Genomic DNA, 21,214 nt, shown 5'->3' with positions numbered 1-21,214 from the left:
GCTGTGTCTGATCCACTCTCACCACCACAACACACACTAACACACCACCACCACGTCAGTGTCACTGCAGCGCTGAGAATGATCCACCACATCACACCTGCTCTGTGGGGGTGGAAAAAAGTATGCAGAGCAACAGGTGGACTACAGTCTGTAACTGTAGAACTACAAAGTGCTGTGTGTGGTCAGTGGAGCTGAAGGAATGGACAATGAATGTAGAAACGAGGTGGTCAGTATGTTATGGTTGATCGTTGTTGTATATGTTGTAGAAATATAAATAGCGCCACTCAGTGGCTAATACCTATAACAATCTGAAGACTGGTGGAGAAGCCAGCCTTCAAATATCAAGTATCCTCGTCATTGGCCAGTTCTTAGGCTTTCATAACATCATTAACTCTAACTGGTCAATCTCTGGCGTGTATTTCTTGGATACGATCAGCATCACGGAGCATTAAATTACAAGTTGCACTACATTTTTGTTGTTGTTGTTGTAGCGCCCTCTAGTGAAAAATTTACTACAAAATTCCTCCAGGTGACTGTCTGTGAGGAGTGTGGTGTGTTCTCTCTGTGTCTGCGTGGGTTTCCTCCGGGTGACTGTCTGTGAGGAGTGTGGTGTGTTCTCTCTGTGTCTGCGTGGGTTTCCTCCGGGTGACTGTCTGTGAGGAGTGTGGTGTGTTCTCTCTGTGTCAGTGTGGGTTTCCTCCGGGTGACTGTCTGTGAGGAGTGTGGTGTGTTCTCCCTGTGTCCGTGTGGGTTTCCTCCGGGTGACTGTCTGTGAGGAGTGTGGTGTGTTCTCCCTGTGTCTGCGTGGGTTTTCCTCCCACAGTCCAAAAACACACGTTGGTAGGTGGATTTCAGAATCAGAATCAGAATCTCTTTATTTCGCCAGGTATGTTAGACATACTAGGAATTTGTCTTGGTGACAGCAACACATGTATGACATGTAACACGTACACAGACTGTTAACAAAACTTTAAAAGAGGTACAATAAACAATAAATAGACTAAAAAAATACAGTTAAGTACTAGAAAAAAAGAGCGTTAAGACATAAATTAGACAACATAAAATATAAACTCTATACTGTACAGATATGCGTATGAATATAAATGTTTCCAGATATTCCTAAAGTAGGTTATATTATATATATTGTTGTAGAAGTTACAGAAATAGAACTTCTGTACAGCTGTGCAAAATAGCATAGTGCAAGTGAGTAAAGTGTCCTGTTCAGTGCAGTTATGTCCAGTCGGTTTAGTTCAGTGGTTTGGAGACTCAGAGGTGTTCACTGTGGTTGAGGAGAGCTACAGCTCTGGGAAAGAAGCTGTTGGCATGTCGTGTTGTGCTGCTTTTGATGATCCTTAGTCTTCTACCAGAAGGGAGAGTCTGGAAGAGGTGATGTCCAGGATGTGAGGGGTCAAGCATAATTTTGCGAGCGCGTTTCCTCACCCTGCTGGTGTGGATCTCCTGAAGCGTTGGCAGGTTACATCCAATGATCTTCTCTGCTTATCTGATGATGCGCTGGAGCCTGGCTCTTTCTTGTGAGGTAGAGGAACCAAACCAGGTGGTTATGGATGAGGTGATGATGGACTCGATGATCGCTGTGTAGAACTGGATCATCAGGGTCTGTGGCAGGTCAAATTTCTTGAGCTGTCTCAAGAAGAACATTCTCTGCTGAGCTTTCTTGGTGATGGAGACGGTGTTCCTCTCCCACTTCAGGTCCCTGGATATGGTGGTGCCCAGGAACTTGAGTGACTCTACAGTGGAAACTGCGGTGCCCTTGATGTAGAGGGGGGATACAGGGGGTGGGTTGCGTCGGAAATCCACCACCATCTCTACAGTCTTGTCTGTGTTCAGCAGCAAGTGGTTGTCACTGCACCAGGACACCAGCTGACCAACCTCCTTTCTGTAAGCAGACTCATCACTATTGGCTATGAGGCCCACCAGAGTGGAATCATCTGCAAACTTCAGGAGCTTTACAGCTGGTTCCTTGGAGACACAGTCGTTGGTGTAAAGGCTGAAGAGAAGGGGTGAAAGAACACACCCTTGTGGAACTCCAGTACTGAGTGTTCGAAGGTCTGAGGTGTGTTTCCCAAGCCGCACATACTGTCTTCTGTCTGTGAGGAAGTTTGCAATCCACTGACACATGGAGTCCGGCACTGACAGCTGGGACAGTTTGCTTTGAAGTAGCTGCGGCACAACGGTGTTGAAAGCCGAGCTAAAGTCAACAAACAGAACCCGAGCGTAGGTTCCAGAGCTGTCTAGATGCTGAAGGATGAAGTGGAGAGTTAGGTTGACCACATCATCAACAGATCTGTTTGCTCTGTATTGGCAACTCAAAAGTGTCCGTAGGTGTGAGTGTGTGAGTGAATGTGTGTGTCTGTGTTGCCCTGTGAAGGACTGGCGCCCCCTCCAGGGTGTATTCCCACCTTGCGCCCAATGATTCCAGGTAGGCTCTGGACCCACTGCGAGCCTGAACTGGATAAGGGTTACAGATAATGAATGAATGAATCTATGAGATACAGTGTAGTAGATATGAAACAAAGGACTTTTCACTACAGCACCCACATCAGCCCAAGATATCTCACGTGTTTATAGAGCCTCATATACTCACAGAACCTTAAAGTTATAGTTATAGTTATAGTCAGAAATACTCAAAGTCAGCACTGGTTTCTTTTTGAGTCTGTGGCTTTCAGACTGTCACTGAATTCACAGAGTCCCCTGGAGAAAAGGCTGTACGTCTGTTTTAAGACAGGTTTGGCCTCGTTATCTTGATTAAAACTCAAAGATATGTTCTTGGGGAAAAAGAAAAAGTTTCCCTCAAAGATCACAGAGTTCAGGAAGGCGTGCAGTGGCCTGTGGAGAATAGACACTAGTGGAGTTCACAGAACAACAAAGCAGTGCTGCGCTTTGAAACGAAAGGCACTTAATGACTTATTAATAACTGGGTGACTTTGAAGTATTTAGAGTTGGGCACATTATCATCTGCCACATTTAATACAGACATAACATGAGCCTGGATACTTTTATACTTTTATAAATATAGCATTTTATTATTTCATTCTTTATAAAGATAGCTGACCAAACTGGAAAGTTATTTTTATTGATCTGGGAATCATCATGGAATTAAGTAAACACACACACACACACACACATACACACACACATACACACACACACACACACACATACACACATACACACACACACACATACACACACACACACATACACACACACACACACACATACACACACACACACACACACACACACACACATACACACACACATACACATACACATACACACACACACACACACACAATGCTATGGTTATGGATAAATAGTCAGGAACATGAAATCCATCAAACTAAACAGTGAGAACAATTTCAAACTAAAAAATAAAATGTGAGAGTAACTGTTAAAAATATATAAAAAAGCAACTAACAAAACTAAAGCCATTCAACACAGAGCTGAGAGAAACATTTTCAAGCCCAGAAAGGAAGTCAAAGTCAAGGTTTTTCTGGAGAGATATGAGATAATAAACAATTAACTGATTGAAAACCAGTTGTTTAAAGGGTCCCAATATTTTTAGGGGCCACTGTATGTTTCTTTGTGTTAAATTAGTGTCATCTTAAAACTCCAGGTTATTAATTTTACAAAATTCTGTTCTGGAGAAGCCTATCACACTTAAGCTGTAAACGACATCCAGGCTGAGATACGTCCAGAAACAGATCCTGTCCCAGGAGTAAGCATAGTCCTGTCTCTCCTTTTTCTCCCTCTCTTCTTTGTCCATGTTCTCCAAGAAGCTAAAAACGTTCTGGACAGCGGCCTCTTTCGTAGTTAGCTTTACAGAAGTTGTCACGGTGTCACGGAGGTTGATATCTGTTGAAAGGGAGGAGGGAGTCACTGGGCAGCTTTATTCTCTTCATCAAGTAAATTACAGGTCACATACCGACGAGTACAAGCTTAAAGGGACTTTGTGAATCTCCCCCTTCAACACTTGACCCCTTTGCACCCACATTGTTCAACGTTATCAAATGTCAATAAAGTGCACACTTCAAGAAGGCCTTAGGGCTTAGGGTAAGAATGGAGAGGGGTAAAGCTGCAGACAGCAAAAGTAGAGTCTCACACGTCTTTGCAGGTTTAAAAATCTTGGCCAAATGGATACATTAGGGACATGTTCAGAAAAACGTGGACATATGGTCTCTCCAGTTGAACAGGTGTCATTCAGCTTGCTCCTTGTCCAGAGGTGGGCAGGGGACAATAAGACATTTTTTCTTCATGAGCGCTGGACTTGTGAGACCTTATCTACAAGCTCTTAGTCTAAGAAACGGAACAGAACCCATTACGAGTGTCTGATGTGTCTCTTTCTCCCTGCTAAACTCCGTAGGACCAGTTGTGTTTGTTTTGGTAAGACACAGTTTTGTGTTGCTACCAGGAAATCTGCAAAACTCAACCTAAAGCCAAATCAAACCACTCAAAATGAGAGAGTTTATGTGTATCAATGTAGGTTATGCTTACAGTTTTTCTGGTATTTGTCACCCTGTCGAGCTTTGCCTGGTCCACGCTTGTCAGACCACATGCTACCGTTTTTAGCCAGTCGCGTCAACACCATGGATAGCAGCACGCTTACGACCAGGACGATCAGGCAGAAGCAGTAGTGATAGTCTGATGAACACAGAAACAAGTGTTATTCGTGTAAGTGTTCTGAAGGTAGAATTTATCTCCATGGCATGAATATCCCTGCTAAAATACAGTCTTCGTTAGTATTTAAATCACTAATAAACAAGTTTGATGATATGATCAGGGTAAAATCTACTGTGCCTTTCTTAAAGGTACACTCTACTCTATACAACTGAATGCTGTAATGAACTTAGGGTGACCATATTGTGGTTTTTAAAAAGAGGAAACTAGGGTCCTATGGATGATCATCATGGTTAGGGTGTTGTGTGTGTGGAGGCTTCAAGCATCTTGGTGTGTGTGTGTGAGGACAGCAGCGAGTTAAAATCATGCAACTATATTAATAAACATTTACTCATTCATCAAAATAAAAAGCCTATTGCTAAATCATTCATTCATTATCTGTAACCCTTATCCAGTTCAGGGTCGCGGTGGGTCCAGAGCCTACCTGGAATCATTGGGCACAAGGCGGGAATACACCCTGGAGGGGGCGCCAGTCCTTCACAGGGCAACACACACTCGCACATTCACTCACACCTACGGAGACTTTTGAGTCACCAATCCACCTACCAATGTGTGGGAGGACTGTGGGAGGAAACCGGAGAAAACCTACGCAGACACAGGGAGAACACACCACACTCCTCACAGACAGTCACCTGGAGGAAATCCACGCGGACACAGGGAGAACACACCACACTCCTCACAGACAGTCACCCAGAGGAAACCCACGCAGACACAGGGAGAACACACCACACTCCTCACAGACAGTCACCTGGAGGAAACCCACGCAGACACAGGGAGAACACACCACACTCCTCACAGACAGTCACCGGGAGGAAACCCACTCAGACACAGAGAGAACACACCACACTCCTCACAGACGGTCACCCGGAGGAATCCCACGCAGACACAGGGAGAACACACCACACTCCTCACAGACAGTCACCCGGAGGAAACCCACTCAGACACAGAGAGAACACATCACACTCCTCACAGACGGTCACCCGGAGGAAACCCACGCAGACACAGGGAGAACACACCACACTCCTCACAGACAGTCACCCGGAGGAAACCCACGCAGACACAGAGAGAACACACCACACTCCTCACAGACGGTCACCCGGAGGAAACCCACGCAGACACAGGGAGAACACACCACACTCCTCACAGACAGTCACCCGGAGGAAACCCACACAGACACAGAGAGAACACACCACACTCCTCACAGACAGTCACCCGGAGCGAGACTCGAACCCACAACCTCCAGGTCCCTGGAGCTGTGACAGAGACACTTCCTGGTGCACCATCGTGCCACCTGTTGCTAAATCAGCTCCTTTTTATTTCAAAGTATTTCTTAAAATAAGAAAAAGCATTCACGTCCTTTTACAAAACATATTTTTTATTTTCGTGCCAGTGTGTGATAAATTAACTAATACATGAAATTAAACTGATTTGGATTCATTTGCATTTGAGTTCATGTATTTTAGGCTGCTGTAAATTGGCCGTGAAGAGAAGCAGTTTAACCGATGTTGGACTTAAAGAGATGTGTTTAAAGCTGTATGTAGAAGCAAATCCTGACGTGAAATCAGTACAAAATCCCTGACATTTAACACAGTTTAGAATGTCTGCCTGGATGCGTATGAAAAAGAGGACGTATGGTCACTCTAACTGAATACAGACACTACTTTTTTTGGGTGTTGCTAAAATGCCTCGTATGTCACATTATGCTGAGTGTGACCTGAATAATCATATGTTGTTGTACTCACAGAGCAGTGGGCTGCAGATGCCAGAGTCAGGCACGTTTTTGCTGAGCAAAAGCAGAAACACAGTAAAGCTAAACACCAGCTTGATCTTGAAGGGGTTGCGTTCCCCACCGTCCAACGGCAAAGCAAAGCTGACCAGGTCAACCAACATGATGAGGGCACTGGGCAGCACCAGTGACACCAATGCATTAAAGGGGTTGATGGCAAGAGAGACCTGTGAACAAGTTCAGCAGTTCTTTTGGGTTAAGGGTCCCATTTCATCAAGTCACCTGTGATACCAGCTACTGAAGCCTCTTCATAAGAGACACATGCAGTTCATAAGAATGGATTATGTTCAGATCTTTAAAACTGTATCAGTGTGTATCTGTTAAGAGTTAAGTTCTTAAACTGGACATATTTCACCCCCTTTCCACAAGTTCAAACAGTTCCCTGGGTTCAGAATAAAATGTCTGTGACATGACTTGGTCAAAATACCACAAGGATCAAACACCACAACAGTGTTCTCCCCCTGTCTACACAGCCCTGTTCAGAGCAATCGGTTCCTTAAAATGAGAACAAGCCCAAGCTCAGTTCTGATTGAGAGCCCAGGAGTGAGGAGCGAGGAGAAGAAGCTCTGGATTTTGTCTGTTTTCTCTCTGTTTTCTTTGTTCTCCGTTCTCATTTTCACCATGTTTTTCACCTCTTGATTCTCTGCACTTGTTGTGTTCTGCTCTTTGTGCTCTCATATAAAAGCAGGACCAGTGCTGTGTTTGAAGGTGGGACAATTCTAAAGTCTAGTTTGAATTTGAAATTGAATCTTGAATCCAGTTTCCTGTTTTTAATCACTGTTAATTAACTGATCTTTTAATTAAACACAGTGGCTACATGTTGTCAGACCTACCAGTGATTACAAAATCCAGGACTGGACAATATCTAGGACAATGCAATGCTTCAAATTACATTCACTAACAAACAAATGCACTGAAACCACTTTTGAAATCACTGTTCCAAAAAGGTCTTTGACATTAGAGCAAAGCGTATATTTACACTGAGGTAGTGGTCTTCTTGTTTTTGGTGGAGATCCACTGATAAAGTTTTCCACTCCCCTTGATCAGCTCCCACTGTAGATATCGACCCGTACTGGAGTTTCAGGCCGCAAGCTGAACCAACACAAGTAAGTTACTGACAGTAAACGATGTAATTCAGATTAATACGATTTCTTCTGTTGTGGAAGTGTGAAAATGAACAAAAGGCAGAAATACACAACTGAAAGGTAGTACATCACACAACACATTTCCTTCACATGCAGTTCTCGGGCGGGGACCTTTAACATTTTACAGTAAGGGTATGTAAATGAACAATACATAATACGGTGTTAGGTAATTAGGTAAACTACAGTCACTAATAGCATTAATTAACAATAGAAATAAGAATGAGCATTATTTTGGGATTTTATAATGTTATTTAATGTTAGTAAAATTGTAGAGTGTAACGTGTCACTCATATGGATGTAAAAGACCACATTAAGGCAACGAGAAATGGAGTATCTACACTTGGATTTAACAAGGAGTAGTAATTTATTCGGACAAGTGGGGAGCCTACATTAGGAGGCTATAGAATATGTACAGACCATTATTAGGGCTGCCAAAAATCCCATAATTCATTCTTCCTACAGAGTCTAGTGCTGCATTAGCAGTTTTATTTCGCATTAGAAACACAGCGTCGCTACAGTGAAGTTCAGAAGGTAGATTACATTTCCTACTGGAATACGTATTAAATTTCATACCTCCCATTCTTTCCCTTCCTCTCTCTCTCTCTCTCTCTCTCTCTCTCTCTCTCTCTCTCTCTCACTCACTCACTCACACACAGAGGGCTCCTGTTTCGTCTCCTTCCTCTCTTAATACAGCTGTGCTCTAGCATTAATTTTCTCTATTAAAGCATCGGTCTCCGATTCGAAAGCTCTCCCTGAAACTAAAGAGATTCTGCTTTAGAAATAAACTGAGATATTATAATAGAATACATTTTTATAGTAAAGTAGCAAAAGATTCCTCTTTCTTGTTTGACATTTCACATTTATCTCCTTCCCAAAAACACAACTTTAACACAACGCCACTACAGTTACTAAATATTAAAGTAACCTCAAACATATAACAATAACAATAACAATATAATTCCAATAAAATAAGTGTTAAACTTACATTGATTCCTTTATTTTACATTTAAATATCTGTTATTAAAAGCTTCAATTTTAAAAAGGGACAGTATTAAATGCGATTAATCACAATTAATCACAGCAAATTGTGAAATTAATTAGTCAACTGCACCAAAACACTCTAAAATTCATTCTTACAACGTGAAAAATATATAATACCCGAAATATATTTTGCTGCTTTCTGGCGGCTGCTTTAACATCATTCGTTTGTATCAGCAAAACTTTACAGCTGTGAAACTGGTCACATAACACTGACAAAACAACTGCGTGCCGTGCCCAGTGCCTGCCTTGCTACGTGCTGAAGGTTTGACCTCACTGCTTTATAATAAAGGTGCTCCAAAATGTCTGTGAGCAGTGCCATAGATGAAGAACCATCTCTTACACAGACATGGTTCTTTATTGAAACAAAGTAGGTTCTTCTGTGTCATCGCTCCAAGAACCGTTTGCAGCACCTTGTTTTTTAAGAGTGTGTAGTAAAGGGAAAACATTTACGAAACAAATTCATGGTTCTTACTGCTTTGATTCCATCCATTAATGGCCACAGGACATGAGTCGGATACGAAGGGGTAGGTGAAGAGGTTGATTCCACACACCACCGTTACGTGCACAGCAATGGCATAATTCACAGTGCCGTCGCGTCTCACCAGAATATCCTTAGAAACCGGCTTCACCACTGTGTAAACTCTGAAAACGACAGCGAAAGCTTGGCTCTAGGCCGTAAGGTCAACACATAAAGGTTATGTTCACTCCCTCTGAGCTTGGAAGACTCAAGGTTAATGCCAAGGTCTTTTTGCCGGTTATTTCCCCAGAAATCGCTCTGAAGTCTGTTGAATGTCAGTCAGAACAGATCAGTAACTACAGCTCATCACCAACTAAAATATCCAATATTTTCTTAATGTTGACACTTCTTGCCTTTTTCAGTGCTTCCATTGAGTTCAGGAGGATGGCTTCTGCAGGTAACTTTCCATATTTCCTGCCTTAAAAATATATTCGTAGCTGTTTTTGTAAAATATTTCACTTTCAGAACTACAGCAATTGATCTCAGCTTCCAAACATTTACAGACTGCTGTTTACAAAGAAGAGGTGATGAAACACAGCAGTAAACATGTCCATTCCCAACTTATTTAAAAATTAACCAGTTGCAGCATTTGGTAAACTATCTATGTACTATTTTCTAACTAAATAAAGGCTTCAATGATTCGAATGTGATTGTTTATATTGTGGTGAGGGCCACATGGAGGGCCCTGGACTTGCCAGTGACCAATCTGCAGGCCAAGACCAATCTGGTCTCTGTTCAATTTGTCTTACATCCTGAGGTCATGAGAAAGAAGACCCTTGAGCAGTAACAGCTGCGTCTCAGTCCTCTTCTTAGAATATGCTACAATGCGTACATTTTTGGAAATGACGATGTTCCTACGTCAAGTAAATTACAAGTAAATTGCTTATCCGTACGTATACTTCACAATAAAGGTACGTTAATTAACAGTACTAAAGTATTCAGTGATAAGACAGTAAAAGCATTACTAAACGATTAATCAATGTCACAATTAATAATTATAAGTAATTATAAAAACAAGCACATTCCTTATTTTAGGATTTTATCAAATATTTCGTTTCTTATCATTTGTTAATGATTAATTGTGACATTAATCATTACCGAACCACTTAGTAAAGATTATTACTGTCTTATTAGTGTCCCATTAATGAATGTACACTTGTTATTAAACGTTAACAAAAAGACTGGACAGAACGAAGTATATAATAACTATAAAATCTCACTCACGCATTGTCCACGGTCAGATTAGGGGTCCAGATTTTATTGGCTGGCAGCATAAGTTCATCAAAGTTGTACTGTGTGTTTGTCCATGCAAGGTCTGGATCTTTCCATTCCTATTAAATTGGCAACAGAGCGTGTTCCATAAACATCTGTTTGTATTGCGTTAAACATGGAGTAATCGTGTCAGGAACTTACCATTTTGATTTTCATGAAGCTTGAAAAGCGCAGAACTTTCGTATCCTTGTAATGGGAAAAAAAACAAACAATCGGAAAAAGTTATTCAGTGTAGCTCTTTGTTTATATTCGCAACATGCAAATCAAGTCGGTTAGTGCCTTTGTCTGTAAAATGACCGTTTTTTAACGATACAAAATTACGATTCTTGTTTTGTCTGTATTTTACACATTGTCCTATCTTCTCCAGAGGCGCTTGGTAATATGTATGACCTATATATAATACTCTATAATGATAGGTTGGTTACAGGAAGAACACTTACAACCGACAGAGTCTGGTACTGGATGGATGTGAGGTTCACATTGACGACACACTCCGAAGTCTGTGGAGAACTGTACAGATGCTTTCCGATGATTTCATTTGCTAGACATCGACGCGAAACACAAACTGCTGTGGCTCCCATCAGCACTGTATCTAGAATGCAATTCACATTCATGCAGTTCTCATCACAGTTTATAATACACTACTAGAACTGGGAAATTAACAAAGCAATAAACCTGAACTGAAGGTTTAACGTTTGTCATTTTAACATTGTAAATAAACGTGTGAGAAATAACAGTGACTGCTCACCTGAAAAGGAAGAAATGCCAAGAAGAATAGGGATGAGGATATCTTTTGAGGACACCATAGCCTTAAATACACACAATGAATACTGTTATATCTACAGTTCAGAGAAAAACATTTGATTTGAAGTGTCCAAAGAAAGCCATGCATCTCCAAAACAGGACAAAACCTTCCTGTCAATGGAAGTCAGTGTATAAATGTTTCTATTGGTCCATTCGTCATACAACCTTCACAAAGTGTGAAGGACAGCTTCTGTGCTCAAATGATGTAGAAAATTAAATAATGACAAAAATGGAAATACAGATTTTTCTTTTGACAGCGACTAATGCAAACCACAACTTCTAAACCTTCCAAAGAACAAATAAACAGATTAATAAAAGTAAAACACGTCTTCTAAAACCTTATGATATTGAAAATCATCAGTGTTTTTTATGAAACTGTGTGAACGAGGACCAACACAAATGGTGCAAAATTCTAAAAACGTATTAATATAATATAATTTATTTGTTACACAGCATTAAACCTACCTTTAACTGAAACCTAACCCAAACGGAGGCTGCAGGACTGAATGCTTCTGAGCGTTTCTCCTGAGGACACACATCAGAAAGCAGTTTAAAAGGCTCCACTGCTACCGTTAGCATGCATGTGATGTATGACGTAAAGGAAAAGCACAACTAAAGCATAAGAGAGCATCAACATAACTATAAACATGTACAACCCTTTTAGCCACTCACCTGCCGTGGATCCGAATACGCCACTCAGAGCTAATACATGTGGCTTCTGTGAGGTCTATTCACTGTTCCCTCCATTATTTGTCCTGCTGATCTTGATGCTATTGGATGGGAACAATACAACAGTATTGAAGCAGTCTATTACACCTGGATGGTGACTCTGTGGGTTTACTCAGGCTGTTGATTCAGTTGGGTTTGATTTCAACTCACAGAGTCATGCATGTATGAGTTTGTATAGGTTATTGACAATAGTAGATCAGTTTGTTTAACCCTAGAAATGCCCAAGATCTCTCTACAGGTCTTTGGCACATTTTACACATTTAAAAAGGACCAATTTTCATCGTTTTCTATGTAGTACTTTTTCTTTACAAGTTGGAATTGTATTTTGTTACAGAATTTTAATGGAAAGCAATGACATACTGCAGTAATTTTGCAGATCAGAAGCTTTACCTTAGACCAGATTAATAAAATTGTATTTTGGCCACACGATCCTTGCCTAATCAAAGGTAAAAAAACAAAACAAAAGCATTTAAAATGAATAAAATCATCTTCAGAGCGTGAGGCACATTAGGAGCTGGTTTGAATTCATCCTTTGGTCATAGGTTAAATGTAACTTTACACCGTCATCCGTACACACAGAGCTGCATATGCATGTAGTCCCCTAAAGCCCTGCCTTGCATCTTCACAGGATTGGTTCCTTAAAGGGTATGTTATTTTAGTCTGATTCTCTTATGTTACTGTGAACTCTTTCAGAGTTGTTTGTCTCTTTTCTGCCTGTGTATCATCGGTTTATAACCGTGATGCTTGGGGGAAGATTGTTTATGGAACAACTGAGGGCGAGAACGTTTTCTATAAATTGTGTATGCTCCCACTGACGGTGGGAGAGAGTAACCAAGTCACGACCAAGAAACATCTCTGTAAACTTCTCCATCTCTACTTTAAAATAAAACATCCTTACTCTTCACACGCGCATGACTCTTTCTAATTCATTCTCAGCAAACTCAACCAACAGATATTATGTTAGATTATGAAACAGGATAGCTAGTCAGGAAGTGCATTCCTGGTGAAAATGTGTATGAATCCATGAAATATAAGGCCTTTTAAATAAATGAATTATTTATTTATTTGTTTATTTTTGCTCTATGACACGATAGGATTCTATTTATATCTCTCAGGCAACATCCAGTGATTTTTAATGTCTTTACAAATACACAAATTTCTTTCTGAGTTTCTCATCTCCATAATGACTATATGATGTTTTTGACTGTTAGCCACAAGCAATATGAAAACCTGCACAAAATGGTTAAATATATATATATATATTTTTTTTTTTTCCCGACATAATTTTATGTTGTAGTATTACTGACTTCATACAGTCAGAGCCATCTTACATTTTTCTGAATAATCAGCAAACACCTAGTTTGAGGACAGGTAAATATTGACCATAATATTGAGGACAGTGAAGTTGTTGTGGTACAAAGTGAACATTCAAAGTTAAAATTCATTGATTTATTTACTATACATCATTGTTTAAATAACACACAGACCATCATTTGACACCCGCAAAATGATTATTTTCTTTATTCTTGACTGATATGCGTTACATTAACTTTATTTTTGATCGACAAGAAAATCCAAAATCTAAAGAGTATGCAGCGGGCTACTTCCGGTTTCAAAACGAATCACGTAGCCTGCGCGCTCCCGACAGGGGATGCCTCTCGCGGCACACCTGTTGCATGGCAACAGAATTCAAGAAGAAAATTGTAAACACAAATTCCACACTAAAATGCCATGCTGGTGAAGTATTGATCTGTTTATTTAATTAATTATTCCATTTTAATTAAAACAGCATAATTAATTAATTTTAAATAATTATTCATTTCCGTGATCAGTGATGACGTAGATTGGTTCTACTCCCGTCGCCCCGGAGAAGTCGGACACTGTTTGTTTGTAAATAAGAGTAAACATGTTTGTGTTTAAAGGTGCGATTGGAACGTAAAGCGCTTCTACCTGCGATTTGCTTCAGTTCTTAACGGACCCTTAAATCGATCAACTGAACTTTCCAGAGCTCCAGGCTTTTCTATTCTTCTTTTTTTCCAGCTTTCCACAGTTTCTTTTTACTTTTCCGAGATTTTCTCCACTGTTTCAATGGAGTTTTTCGGTTCCCGCGGCTTCTCTCACCTGAAGCTGCGCCACCTGCTGTTGGCGGCTGGCACCGTCTCCGCCGCTGCTGGACTCTACGTCCTCTACTCCCGCAGGAGAGCTCGGCATCGGCCCACGACAGCGGAGGACCTCCACGTTCAGGCCGAACCTGAGGGTACAGTCATCAAATGTTTAATTTGTTAATTAATCCGTTAATTTTTAAAGCTGCACAGTTTGCCCTTGTTTAAATTCTGTAGCACGGAACAGAGAAACGGGAGCTCACACGAGCCTGTTCTCAAACTTACAATAACCAATAACGAACCAATAATGGCAATAACCAATCGACCAATAACGGTAGTTCTACAGTCAGACCGTCCAATCAGAAGAGTTTAGGCTACTTCACCACGCCTCCTTCTCACTCAAGCGAACCAAACGGAGTACGGGAGGGCGGGACTAGTTTGTGAACTAAACTTCTCGAAATTCTATAAGCTCTAGAAAAACAAAATCCCGGACGTTTGTGAAATTCCACCCGGACATTTTTTTAAGCCTAAAAAAGAGGACATGTCCGGGGAAAAGAAGACATCTGGTCACGCTAGCTAAGGAGCCCTGTCGTTCCTATAGTATTATGGTTGTTTAGCCTATAGCAGTAGTGATGGGAATTTCGGCTCTTTTTGGTGAGCCGGCTCTTTTGGCTCGGCTCTTCATAAAGAGCCGGCTCCTAAATGGCTCTTTGTTTTACCATTTATTTCCACTGGTACAGAACAATATTACCTACATTTTACATGACTATATGGACAAAATATTATGTGTGTGGCAGTTATCTCAGATCGTTGTTATGTGTTTCTTTGCGTTGGCTGTGGTGTCTATATGTAGATGCTTAGCAGTTCATATATTATTCCAGGTGGTTGCTAGGGTGTTGGTATGTGGTTGCTGTGGTTTGGCATAATCTCTCATTTACACAAGTTTAATTCCCTTATCTGTGAATATTTTGTCACAAATGCCTTTTCTGTTCTCCTCTGATTGCAGGACATCGCTGACCAGAATTGGCAGGTTGCACTCTGCCCAGTGACCACTGATGTAAGTGTGAAGACAGGCCACGCTTTTGGTATATGGTGACTGTGACTTCCAGAACTGTGTCCAACAGGGTTCTTCCTGTTTGCAGTTTCTGAGGCTTTTCCTGGAGAGGCTGGTCCCTACTTTTCTCTCCAGTGAGATACAGAAGTCTAACAGGACTCTGCACCTTTCCCACGAACGTTGGCTCTGTGGACACTCGCAGGTAACTTGCACACCTCCAACGTTGTTCAGAGCTACACAGCAGTTGCTTTTAACAGCACAATGTGACTGATTTAGAAGTGTTTTTTATATACTTCTATTTTACAGAGTATTTACATCAGGCGGCACTTTGTGCTGCAGGTGCGTGGGACAGTGTCTCACTCGAGGTGGATCCTCACCAACGATTTCTATACGTTCACTGATGAGGTGAAATTACACTTCTTATGTTATGCTAATGTTCCTATATTGTGTTCAGTAATTATTCATAAAAGTTCTTAATTTCTCGCACAGGGCCCCTGTTACTATGCCTCAGTGCACACGGTCACCATTGCTGAGGTATGACCTTGTCTTAAAGTATGATAGACATGAGTGTGAGGTGTCACTTAACAGGAGTTTTATGTTGTGTACTTTAGCACATTGACGGCCGGCTGGCTAAAGTGGGCTCCTACAGCTGGACCAAGCACCTCCGCACTTCATCTGAGAGTGGTGTGCAGGTAAGTAGGTTCCAGTTGATGCTAACTCATTTCTGCTTGTATCATATACCCTCTTAAGCCAGGTCACAGTTCTGCATTTTAGCCAAAGGTGCTACAGGTTGGATATCTGTTGTTCTGCAGGTCACAGAGCCTTTCCAGACCTATCAGGAACTGTACATCTTCGATGATAGCTGGATTGTTACTTATTGCTCTGAGCCGGAAAATGCTCCACCTGAGCCACAGCCTACGTGCACTTCCCCTCCATACGAACAGTCCAGGCCTTCGGCTGAGGTCAATTTAAATGTCTCTATATATGGTGTAATTACCTTCAGAATTTCAACATGGCTGTAACAAACACTGTATATTTGGTTCTGCAGGCTGAGGGTGACTGTGCTGAGGCTTGTGAAGTGCCTGCTTTATTGTGAGTACAGCATTGAGTTGTGTTCTCAGAGTGGAGTACATTTCTCCTTTCTCTCATCTGGGTCATGAGTACATATGGAATGATCTTTGTTTTCACAGTACCTACATGTTGTCTAAGAGTATTACCAACTTCCCTCTTAGACTGGATGCCCTGCGCCATGCTTTTTCTGTAAGTGTGAATTCTGACTGTTTTTAAGTAATAAAGTCTCCCCAGGCTTTACTTATCTGTGACTTCCTTCACTTTGTAGGCCATTATGAGTGACCAGTTTTGCTGCAATCACGTCTCTGTGGCTGGCAGGATGATCCTTGGTGCACTGGCCAGTCTAAATGCCAAGGTAAGAAAGCATGACCTAAAACACATGCATCTTGAATCATTCTAAACCGAGGGGTCAATTAAAACATTCTGATCATCTGTCTCCTTCCTTCAGAATCTGACTGACTTCCAAGTGGCGTTTGACAGCTTGCTGGCGGTAGCTCAGTATCCCTCCAACCGTGAGGCTATCGAAGCAGAGCTGGCGCAGATTGGGGTGAGTTTAGATTCTAGTCTAAATCAGAACACAGTTTACCACACTGATTTTACTCTGACACTGGATTATCTTGTTCTCTCAGATTATGCACTACAACCTCATGGATGTGGTGTTTGAATTGGTGCTGTTTGGAGTTCTTGGAAGAATGAGGCCTCAGAACTGTCCAGTAAGAGAGATTCCTTATGGCAGTAGAGACTACAAAGAGTTAGATCTTAAATGCTGTACAGCGTGTAGTGAGAACAGGGGGTTTAAACCAGTAACACAGCACTGGAACTGAGTAAACCTGCAACATAGAATATCTTACAGCCCTGATGGTGGATCAGGACTTTTTACATGTAGAAATTCATTCTACAAGAGCAAATATATGACATTATCTCATTATCTTCATTATCTCTCACACTCTTTCAGACTCCAGGGGGATTTCTCAGTTACCTCATGGCCATGCTGCACTCTCTCTTCTCCTCAACTGAGCAGAGATATCCCAGGGCGGACCAATTCCAGCTTACCATCCAGGTAACAGTCATTATCCACCATGAGAGAGCTTTAGTGGAATTGTCTTTAATCAGTTTAGATGAACATTAACTTACACACATTGATTCAGTCAAATGAGTGAAATTCAGTTTGTACATAATTCCTCACTTGGCCTCTCTCTTTTCGTCTCTCAGAGCACGCTGTTGCAGCTCCTGGATGACGTCTTTGCCCTGGAGGAGCGTGTGTATGAGGATCCCGGGACCCTGAACACTGCAGTGTGGGAGTATATTGAATACCACACCCAGCAGCTCCTGGACAGGCTTGAGGACTTCTAGAGGACTCCCTCATTTCTAATCTAGCACCTGATCACCCTCTCATCCCTTCAATGCCTTTTCCTTATCCTTTCCTATGCCCGTGTGTCCAGTGTTTCTCAGTCCTGGTCCTAAATTTCCTCTAGAGTTCCTCTGCTCTGAGCAGCTGGGTGTTCTCTCCTCCTCAGTGCACCGTATTCAGTGTATGAAGGCCTCCTTAAAGACCTGATGTTTTGAATCTGGTGTGTCTGAGCAGAGAAATGTGTGGGACAGGGCTACCCCAGGACAAGCACTGAGACACACTGAGTTACACCCCACCCCTGTCCTTTCCCTACCTTTCTTTATAAAAACAAACAAAAAAAACATTATATTTCAATGACATATTAATGCCTTTATTGCTGTGTTATAGTTATGCCATTATTGATCTGCTAGTTTGTGCATGTAGTAGTTTATATTTAAGCATTTGCAATGTGTTTACAGCACTGTTTTTACTGATAGAAATGTGTAAAACACTATGATTTTAATCTCATTCTCTTTCTTCACCCGCTGCTTTAGTATTTGTATTGAGTTTGAAAATATATGCTAATGCTAATGCTAATTCTAACCCAAGTTCCTCTTTTCTCTCATTGTGTTCCTGACCGCGCTGTGAGACGCAAGGTGGGATTGTGTTTTATTGGTGTAAATATTGGCAGTAATATATAGCACGTGTTAATGAGTAGCCTGGCCTTTGTCTTTTCCTCTCTGTCTGCAGGGAATGCCGCTCACTGTGTTTAGGTTCCAGTCGCCGAAATGGGGATCAAATGAGGAGGCCTGTCCCGTGATGTCATCCACCGTCTTCTAGCACCACAGCTCCCCGTACGTACATTCCAGTTAGTCACTTTTCTGTAGTTGACTGCTGTTTTATACATAGTGTTTTATGTATGGTGTTCCCCATGTTTATTTTCTCTGTGTGAATCTCGATGCTGTTGAGTATTCAGATTCTTTACTTTTCTATCTTCAGCTTCAGAAGCTCTGGAATACCAAGACCAGCTGAAGGAGTAGCCTACAACTGGAAACATTATAGACAACGTAAGATAAACCTATTTTCATTTGTATACAAAATGTAAGAAGATATATAATATTCAGAATATGAAGAATATTAATTATACTGTTTGTTGTTTTCCTCAGGAGGAGTCAGTAAAGTAGGGGGGTGATTTAAGGAATTAGGAATGATGATGAGGATGATTTGAGGAGTCAATTAACTAGGGGACAGTTTGAGGAGTCAGTAAAGCCGGGGGTGAATCAAGGAGTCAGTAAAGCAGGGGCTGAATCGAGGAGTCAGTAAAGCAGGGGATGAATCAAGGAGTCAGTAAAGCAGGGGATGAATCGAGGAGTCAGTAAAGCAGGGGATGAATCGAGGAGTCAGTAAAGAAGGGGATGAATCGAGGAGTCAGTAAAGAAGGGGATGATTTGAAGCGTGTGCCTTTGACTCAGAGCTGGGAGAGTCCAGCGTGGGGACTGGTCTGCAGCAGGCACCAGCATGTCCACGGCTGAGACGAAGAAACACTTGTTCTCATACTTTGTATGAGGACATCTGTCATTACTCCCATGTTCTTTAGATTTCATGGAGGCAACCACTGGATCTTGAATCCTGTTTGGTTTTAGAGCAAGGGGAAGTGTTGCTGACAAATATATTCATATATTGAGTTGTATGAGGCTTCGTGTGTTTAATTTCTTTATATTGATGAGCAGGGCTCTGTTTCTTTTGTTGGCTGAAGCTGTTCTCATGGGCAGTGTTGCCTTTTGATTAGGTAAAAATAATAGGTTTGATACATTCTTGATACCCATTAATTTTCCTTATGAACCATTAAATGGAACCATTGATTCACCTTGATGTTGAGTGTATTTCTATGTTTATATATATGTTAGGCTTTAAGCTACACCTTGCTTTCTACATATTTTTCTGACTTCCTGCTTTATTTAACGTAATGAAGCAGCACAGAGATGAAGGCAGCTGGATTATGTACGATGACCTGCTTCCTACTCGCTGCCCTGATCTCCAGGAGATCAAACGTAGTTTAATGAGAGAGAACCATCTGATAATGGTCTGGACACTATGATGATTAAGCTTCAGCTAACCATACTAATGACTGTATAATAACACAGTGAGCTATAAAAGGGAGTGCAGCCATCGTTTTCCACTAGAGATATGTGTAAGGCGCTGTGTTAGTGTTATTATTAGTCTCACTTGAGATCCTTTCCCAGTTTGTGTGTGTGTGTGTGTGAAGTGAAGAAGTGCATGCAGCACCTTGTGACTCAAACTCATTTCTGGGAACATTCAAACCTATATATTGTAACATAAAAGCTACATAAATGAAGAGGAGGCTGATTTTATTTGGAGAATGAATGAGAACGTTTGAGCGGCTGAACATGGCGCCTGTATACGGAGAAAAGAGCCAATCTGCCGTTCATCTGTTGTGGTATATATATATATATATATATGCTTGAATTGAAGCCAGAATGAGCTGAAAAAAATCTATGTTTTGGGATTTAAAAAGGATTAAACATCATCTATAAAAGGAATACCTAATCTATAAGGAATATGGGTTTGAATGAATGATAAATAATTCTTTATAAAATTTGGGTTTGAAATGAAGAGCTTTAATAAAACATTCATTCATTGTCTGTAACCCTTATCCAGTTCAGGGTCGCGGTGGGTCCAGAGCCTACCTGGAATCATTGGGCGCAAGGCAGGAATACACCCTGGAGGGGGCGCCAGTCCTTCACAGGGCAACACAGACACACACACATTCACTCACACAATCACATCTACGGACACTTTTGAGTCGCCAATCCACCTACCAATTTGTGTTTTTGGACTGTGGGAGGAAACCGGAGCACCCGGAGGAAACCCACGCGGACACAGGGAGAACACACCAACTCCTCACAGACAGTCACCCGGAGGAAACCCACGCGGACACAGGGAGAACACACCAACTCCTCACAGACAGTCACCCGGAGGAAACCCACGCGGACACAGGGAGAACACACCAACTCCTCACAGACAGCCACCCGGAGGAAACCCACGCGGACACAGGGAGAACACACCAACTCCTCACAGACAGTCACCCGGAGGTAACCCACGCGGACACAGGGAGAACACACCAACTCCTCACAGACAGTCACCCGGAGGAAACCCACGCGGACACAGGGAGAACACACCACACTCCTCACAGACAGTCACCCGGAGGAAACCCACGCGGACACAGGGAGAACACACCAACTCCTCACAGACAGTCACCCGGAGGAAACCCACGCAGACACAGGGAGAACACACTACACTCCTCACAGACAGTCACCCGGAGGAAACCCACGCGGACACAGGGAGAACACACTACACTCCTCACAGTCAGTCACCCGGAGCGGGAATCGAACCCACAACCTCCAGGTCCCTGGAGCTGTGTGACTGCGACACTACCTGCTGCGCCATTCAATAAAATACTACTGACTTAATCATCTATGTATGTCTGTTATTTAAGTTTGTGATGGCAGCAAAATCCTTAGGTTTATGAGACAAGCCAAAGACGTGTCAATAAGGTAAAACAACCCTGAAGCAAATGGTGATATAAAACGGAAGACAAATATAGCTCGATGCATTTAAACGTAAAGGGCGAATATATTATT

General features: G+C 41.8%; 2 protein-coding genes across 2 annotated transcripts; one reads left to right on the top strand and one right to left on the bottom strand.

The window, feature by feature from the left end:
- Positions 1-3,304: 3,304 nt before the first annotated feature.
- On the bottom strand, positions 3,305-14,372 carry LOC136664355 (5-hydroxytryptamine receptor 3A-like). The gene is made up of 12 exons (XM_066641505.1): positions 14,117-14,372; positions 11,939-12,036; positions 11,732-11,791; positions 11,211-11,271; positions 10,903-11,054; positions 10,604-10,648; positions 10,415-10,521; positions 9,146-9,315; positions 7,467-7,579; positions 6,444-6,654; positions 4,519-4,665; positions 3,305-3,879 (listed from the first exon to the last, which is right to left on the bottom strand). The coding sequence occupies exons 4-12, from the start codon at positions 11,266-11,268 to the stop codon at positions 3,629-3,631; spliced, it is 1,254 nt and encodes a 417-aa protein (XP_066497602.1). The 5' UTR covers positions 11,269-11,271; positions 11,732-11,791; positions 11,939-12,036; positions 14,117-14,372; the 3' UTR covers positions 3,305-3,628.
- LOC136665188 (uncharacterized) lies at positions 13,902-21,006 on the top strand. Its single transcript, XM_066642777.1, has 18 exons — positions 13,902-13,930; positions 14,123-14,252; positions 15,104-15,154; positions 15,240-15,353; positions 15,458-15,556; positions 15,641-15,685; positions 15,763-15,843; positions 15,964-16,113; positions 16,200-16,243; positions 16,342-16,411; positions 16,491-16,577; positions 16,671-16,769; positions 16,852-16,935; positions 17,178-17,282; positions 17,435-18,208; positions 18,303-18,406; positions 18,552-18,619; positions 18,719-21,006. Exons 1-15 carry the CDS (start codon positions 13,902-13,904, stop codon positions 17,573-17,575), a joined length of 1,329 nt encoding a protein of 442 aa, XP_066498874.1. The 3' UTR covers positions 17,576-18,208; positions 18,303-18,406; positions 18,552-18,619; positions 18,719-21,006.
- The last annotated feature ends 208 nt before the right edge of the window (positions 21,007-21,214 follow it).

The sequence above is a fragment of the Hoplias malabaricus genome, chromosome 13 (assembly GCF_029633855.1).
Source record: "Hoplias malabaricus isolate fHopMal1 chromosome 13, fHopMal1.hap1, whole genome shotgun sequence".
Classification (NCBI taxonomy): Eukaryota; Metazoa; Chordata; class Actinopteri; order Characiformes; family Erythrinidae; genus Hoplias; species Hoplias malabaricus.
The sequence above is the reverse complement of the archived record's forward strand: the minus strand, read 5'-3'. Positions and strand labels throughout refer to the sequence as shown.

What these genes read in the sequence shown, in the direction of transcription:
- LOC136664355 (XM_066641505.1), bottom strand. Translation starts at nt 11,268, where the DNA reads ATGGTGTCCTCAAAAGATATCCTCATCCCTATTCTTCTTGGCATTTCT. An exon ending in AGTACCAGACTCTGTCGGTT is followed by an intron (nt 10,649 to 10,902) that starts GTAAGTGTTCTT and finishes TCCCATTACAAG; the next exon opens with GATACGAAAGTTCTGCGCTT. An exon ending in TGACAAATACCAGAAAAACT is followed by an intron (nt 3,880 to 4,518) that starts GTAAGCATAACC and finishes CCCTTTCAACAG; the next exon opens with ATATCAACCTCCGTGACACC.
- LOC136665188 (XM_066642777.1), top strand. Translation starts at nt 13,902, where the DNA reads ATGTTTGTGTTTAAAGGTGCGATTGGAAC. An exon ending in TCTATACGTTCACTGATGAG is followed by an intron (nt 15,557 to 15,640) that starts GTGAAATTACAC and finishes TTTCTCGCACAG; the next exon opens with GGCCCCTGTTACTATGCCTC. An exon ending in AATTCCAGCTTACCATCCAG is followed by an intron (nt 17,283 to 17,434) that starts GTAACAGTCATT and finishes TTCGTCTCTCAG; the next exon opens with AGCACGCTGTTGCAGCTCCT.